This window comes from Vigna unguiculata, chromosome 5 (genome assembly GCF_004118075.2).
Source record: "Vigna unguiculata cultivar IT97K-499-35 chromosome 5, ASM411807v1, whole genome shotgun sequence".
Classification (NCBI taxonomy): Eukaryota; Viridiplantae; Streptophyta; class Magnoliopsida; order Fabales; family Fabaceae; genus Vigna; species Vigna unguiculata.
In genome coordinates, this window is record NC_040283.1 from 35,045,421 (window position 1) to 35,051,829 (window position 6,409).

Below are 6,409 nucleotides of genomic sequence, written 5' to 3' on the forward strand. Positions count from 1 at the left end.
CACATTTAAATAATATACATGTGACCAAAATTCTAACAATCTCTCATTGGTCACATGTGTATATCCTTACAAATGTGTTCGACTTTGTGAACACAAATTTGTCATTATATTCATTGGACATAACCAATTAATCATGTCTATTAATTATATTAATACATAGAAGTAAAGTGATTTCCGTCATATTAACCATAACTAAACCCATCAATGATCACTAACACTGACACAACCAAAGGATAGAAATTCATCATAAAATGCATTTCATGAAAATCACATGAAGGTAGCCAATACATGTCGATTTTCAACTAGTCCTACTTTACCTTAATTAGATCAATCAACAACATTATTGTACAAAGTGTAATGATTGAATTTCAAACTTTATATTTGATCAAAATAAATTATCCAACTACACATAATACCAAACTTAGAACATAAATAGCATAAATGACTAACTCCCACTAAACTAAAAAATTTTCAAACGATAAAACATCCATCCAAATAGTGCATTAATGAAATACCTTGGTGTAGCTTCCTTCGTAAGACGATTCACTACCATGGAGTGTATTCCTTTATGTTCTATAAAAAATTGTTCACTTGGTACCATTTCCTTGACAACTAGAAACTTAATGCCAATGTGCTTTAACTTGATCAAATTCTTATTACTGTTGGGATATAGATAAGATAGTTGATCTGTTGCTACACCTTGGGGAACTAATCTTGAAACTCTACTAGTCATTCATACTCATGTAGAGGAGGATGATTAGGTAGTGAGAGTTGCAGGAGGTCATGTCATGAGAACGATCATAGAGTTCTATGACATTAAAAAGGATTTACCTTATGTGTGGTAACTCGGGTAAGCGATGTTCCACTACCACAAGTGCATAGCGTCCCTAGACAATCTGATAAAATGCACATGTGTGATCTTGATCTCTTATGATAAAATTGGTTGTTTGTGAGGTATGATTGTTCTTGTATATCTAGCTTACCCTTACACTTTGTAGTCTTGTGTTATTTTCTTCTATTGCGACGATCACCATTTTGGTGGGAGCAAATGAAATTGTAGGTTTAGAAACACTTCTAGAGGATGAGGAGCTATTAGATAGAGTACGTAAAGGTTTTGAGGAGCTTTAGTAGTGATTAGTTCATGTATAAAGCTTGTTAGTTTAGTTGGTTTATATAAATGATATGTAAGACTGTATTAATATATCTTATACACTGGATTACTTGTTTTTAATACTATAATAAAAAGTTTTATTTATTAGTTTTAAGCTATTAAAATGAGATATTACATTTTTTGTATTAAAGCGGTTCATCCTTATGATGATCTGCGAATTATAGATTTGTCATGACTTATTTATACTGGAGTTCAAGTTTAGTAAGGTTTGTAGGAGAATTTAACTACCAAGAAATTGTATTTCAATCAACTTTTTTTATTACCAATATATTTATTTCACATTTATTTCACATTGGAGTTTTCCATTATGCATTGTCATGAGTGGAAAACAAATTTATTATGATTCATAACGCTGTTATATTTTCATTTAATAATTTTAAATTCGTTTATGTTGAAAAAAAAATTGTAGAGAATGGATAAAAATCAATAAAAAGACGGTAAAAAAATAATATTCAAATTTTAAGAAATTATCTTTAAATTTAAATCAATTTTATAAAATTAGTATATAAGGTGGAGTTTAACCAATAATATTTTGTAGAATAAATCAAATGATTCCAATACTATTTAAAAAAAATGAATTTTAAATTTATATTTAATAGATATTAGATGTCTACCACCCACCAAATAATTGGCACGTGCCAATTACAACCATAAATAACCAGACATCTTCCCCATTTTCCTTCAAGCTCCAACATTAGTCCCCTTCTGTACCATGGCAAACAACACCGTTTTCAGCCTTTTCTTTTTCGTTACTCTCTTCACATGCCTTGTCGCTGCCATTGTCAACAATGACCACATTTTATTGCCGAGTCAGCTCCACCAGGACAACTCACTGAGTTCGTCCTCGAGTTGCACGGCACCCGACCCAAAGCTTAACCCGCGCCCGGTCATCGGAATCCTGTCGAACCCCGGCGACGGAGCCGCCGGCCGCCTCAGCAACAGCAGCGGCATTTCATACATCGCCGCCTCCTACGTCAAGTTCGTGGAGTCCGGTGGTGCTAGAGTTATTCCTCTTCTCTACAACGAGTCACCGGATAGCCTTCTCGCGGTAAATCATGCCAAAAATATATTATTACAAAATATATAAGGGATAATTAATACAAAATTAATTGATGTGATGTTCTTCTTTTCAAATAGATTATATAAAAGAATCCACTGGGAGTATCAATTAAAAAATAAAATCCAAAGAAATAGTTAAGAAGCACATACACAAATTTTAATTGTATATTACAACAACAAAATAAAAATAAATATATATTATAATAAATGTATACGAGGAAAATTTAGAAATTTATTATCTTTAAGAGTTCAAATAGTACTTTTTAATATATGCATTTGAAAGTGAAGAATAAAGTTGAGATCTTAAAAGGTAAAATATGTATTTAGTGACGGTGAAGAAATATAGCATTCTGATGGTTTAACTTCGATTTTTGGTTTAATTTGTTGCAGAAACTGTCTTTGACAAATGGAGTGATCTTCACTGGTGGGTTGGCTTCATCTGGTCCATATCTCAAAGCCCTTCAATTTGTTTTTCAGGTAAATAATGTTTTTTTTTTATATATATAATAACTTTCCAAGGTGCATTGATTAACTTTGTTCCACAATTTTATATTTTAATATTCAGATTCATGGATCAAATCCTTTTGATTAGTAAGGACTTGTGGAAATTGATTTTCAAACAAAAACATATCACCTTTTGATTTTGTAGCCTTAATCAGCATTGTTATTTGCTAACAAAATTCTATCCATATTTTGTACAAGATCTAACTTGAAAATATACACACGTGAAAATAATTTATTTTTCCTAAAAAGCGAGTTAACTATTTTTTATCTTTTTTTTTCAATAAAAAATAATGTATTTTTTTTTTTTTTGCATTTTTCTTCTATTAAGTTGCATTTGGTAACTTAAACAGACTAATATGAATATTTAAAAAAAAAGTAAGAAGGTATGTAAAAATAACTTTATGTAAAATTAATTATATGCTAAAGTTTAGTTTTTTTTAATTATTTAAATATTTTTTTAATCAATTCCTAAGACTGATGAGACAGCAAGTTGAGATGTACTTATTTATATAATTATTTGAATTAAAAAATATTTATTAAAATTAGTAAAATAATAAAACTAATAAGTTATTTTATTATTATAAATAATTATTTAAATTTAACAGTTGAGAGAATAAAATTGTAAAAATAAAATGACACAAAACATGTGTATCATTTCTCTACACCCATCGATTTGCTCCATAGAATAATAAACAAAAAATTGTTTATGAATGAAATTCATGTTGATACATGTGTTTGTATAATTTAAAAATAATTTATGGAATTTTATCTGTGTGTGCAGGCAGCTTTAGAGAGAAATGATGCTGGTGAACACTTCCCAGTTCTTGGCCTCAACTTAGGTGGAAACCTGCTAATAAAGATCGTAGCTGAAGTAAGTTTACATTAGGGGATGAGAGCTTATCAAATGTATACTTTTAAAGCGTTAATTATATTTTTTTATTTTTAATTTATTTTAAAAATTATATTTTATTCTTAAATTAAGTTATATATCTATTTTAATTTTTATATTTTATGAAAGTTATATAAAATATACTTCTCACAATATCAAAGTTACATTTTCATAAAGTAGATAAAAAGCATATTTAATTATTTTTTAAAATTATTCATTGCTATTATTATTATTTTTCTTAAATTACTGGAAAAATACTCATACTGGTTAATCTTCTTGATTCTTGTTACATTTTTGTGGTGTGTTGTATTCATATTTCTGGTTTTCCTTGGAAATAGCAAGCTGATGTTCTTGAAACATTCAATGCATCGAGCTTGCCGAGTTCTCTTCAATTGTGGATTAATGCACTTGAAGATGGAAGTCTATATCAAACGTAAGTTATCTACATTATACATTTTCGATCTCAGAAGAAGCATTGAAACAACAGAACATGAAGAACTATAAACTTGTAAATGCTTCAGTTCATAATTTACAAACATTCTTTTCAACAAATTCATTGATCTATTATTTCAATTTCTTAGAACCAAAGATTAAGTTTAACCTCTTCTTTTTCCTCTATAGTTTTCCTTTAGATTTGTTGCAACTGGTGAGATCAGAGTGTCTGGTCCTGCACAATCATAGAGTGAGTTTGTGTTCGCAATTACAGTTTGAGACTTCAATTATTCTATACTGTCAGTTTTTTTTTTTTTTTTTTTTGTTTAATTCTTGTTTCCTACACTTTACAATTCCTTAATTTTATTATAATATTTTTAAATTAAATGATGTAATTTTAGCATTTTTTTTTACATGGCAGTATGCCATAACCCCACGCAGGCTTCAATATAACAGAAAATTATCCAGCTTTTTTGACATTTTGGCAACATCCACAGACAGAGATAACAAGGTATTAATTAAATTAATGTTTTTGTTAATTTGTTTTCTTTTCATCTTAAACCTATTTTTCCTCATATTCTAACTTTATCATTAATTATGATTGTAGGTTTTTGTTTCCACGGCACGTGGTACGAAATATCCTGTGACTGTTAACCTATGGAACCCAGAGGTAATTTATAAATTTGCTTTTAAAGATAAACACTATTTTTTTTATTAGTAACTCTCAATTTGATAATTCAATTTTATTTTTAATTTTAACTATAATATTGCACCTTTCTACCAAAAAAATCTTGCAGAAAAATGCCTTTGAATGGGCCACATCTTTGAAAGCCCCTCACACAGCGAATGCAGTTCTGGTTACTCAGTCCGCTGCAAACTTTTTCGTGAGGTCAGAACACATACTTTGATATTTTTTTCCACTTTGAATTATAAGATAGGTTTCGACAGGTTTGGTTTCCATTACATCCGATAATCTTACATAGTTTAGAATAAGAGATAAAAAAAAAATTTAAATATTATTTCTTTTATATTTTTTAAAAATAAAACCGTGATAAAATTTCAGACTCTAAAATAACATTATTTTGGATGCGATGATCGATGATAACAATGTTATCTCATAAACTTGGAATCTTGGATTCGGAACAATATATGTTTCTTATTTTGTTTTGGATTTTTGGTTGTGGTGAGTGTGTTTGAACATGAATCTGTGAATGGTTAACATGTGAGTGACTTTGATGAATTTGGGAGCAGTGAAGCTAGGAAATCCTCAAACAGACCTGATGCTCAGGCAGTGCGAGACAATCTGATCTACAACTACAAGGCCACTTATAGTGGAGTTGCTGGGTAAGTTTATCTTTGTCACTGTTATTCATTTCGTAGCACATGACAAAGTTTTTACATGGTTTCTTTTTGCAACTTGCAGGAAAGGATTTGATCAAGTCTATATCTTTGAGTGACTCTAAGTGTTGGGAGTTTCATTGAGTGTGATTTTGTGCACAATAAATTATGAACGGTGGATGTGTTTCGAGGAATAAAAGTTTGTGCACACTGATGTTTGTAATATGCTTAATATCGGGGCATTGCTCTGCTTATCAATGAGATATTATAATGTTGTTGTCCCCAAACCTTAGTGTGTTATTGAGAGCAATTTAAACTTATGTCGTATATCTGTCACAACTAATCGTTAAAAATTTAGAAGAGTAGTCATTATAATTTATTATGAAAAATTACAAAAAATATTTAAAAGATTGTTTTTAGAACTAAGTTTGAATCTAAGAGTCGATGAGAAAAGACGAGTTTACTTGTTAGCATAAATGAGATACATAGCTTAAGATGCAATACCAAGTCATAATAATTAAATTAAATGAATGGAAAACACACCTTACTCTTCTATATCATTTCCTATGTGTGTGTTTTTCGTGTTCCCATGAGAAGAAAATTGAATGAGAAGTTGGGAAGACTAGAGACAAATGAAGCGAAAGTGAGTGTAACGGGAGGAAAAAAACTAGGAAAAATAGAAGGACCAAAGAATGGTTATATCTTTTGTTAATACAAAATAAAAGTTTTATTTTACACATATTATTCAATTCTAAACTAACAAAAGGACACTTCTTCTATTAAATAATATATTTGACCCAATTCAATTCAAAATTTTGATTCTACAAAAGGAATAAATGATAACGTGTCAATCAAAGACAATTTTGAACGTTCCAAAATAAATCAGAATCCAAAAATTATCTCTCACTTTTTTCTTCTCAACTTCCGCTCCTCTTTCCTGTCAACATCTTTTTTTCCTCTCTCTCTCTCTCTCTCTCTCTCTCTTCTTCTCACGTCTTTCTCACTCACAATAGACT

The 6,409-nt window shown here is 29.6% G+C and overlaps 1 protein-coding gene across 1 annotated transcript; it reads left to right on the plus strand.

Moving 5' to 3' along the window:
• Window positions 1-1,842: 1,842 nt before the first annotated feature.
• Window positions 1,843-5,713, plus strand: LOC114183810 (gamma-glutamyl hydrolase-like). The gene is made up of 10 exons (XM_028070959.1): window positions 1,843-2,219; window positions 2,621-2,707; window positions 3,516-3,605; window positions 3,962-4,056; window positions 4,245-4,305; window positions 4,477-4,566; window positions 4,663-4,725; window positions 4,853-4,944; window positions 5,307-5,399; window positions 5,479-5,713. Exons 1-10 carry the CDS (start codon window positions 1,884-1,886, stop codon window positions 5,510-5,512), a joined length of 1,041 nt encoding a protein of 346 aa, XP_027926760.1. The 5' UTR covers window positions 1,843-1,883; the 3' UTR covers window positions 5,513-5,713.
• Window positions 5,714-6,409: the final 696 nt, after the last annotated feature.

What these genes read in the sequence shown, in the direction of transcription:
- LOC114183810 (XM_028070959.1), top strand. Translation starts at nt 1,884, where the DNA reads ATGGCAAACAACACCGTTTTCAGCCTTTTCTTTTTCGTTACTCTCTTC. An exon ending in TGGTCCTGCACAATCATAGA is followed by an intron (nt 4,306 to 4,476) that starts GTGAGTTTGTGT and finishes TTTACATGGCAG; the next exon opens with TATGCCATAACCCCACGCAG. An exon ending in TTAACCTATGGAACCCAGAG is followed by an intron (nt 4,726 to 4,852) that starts GTAATTTATAAA and finishes AAAATCTTGCAG; the next exon opens with AAAAATGCCTTTGAATGGGC.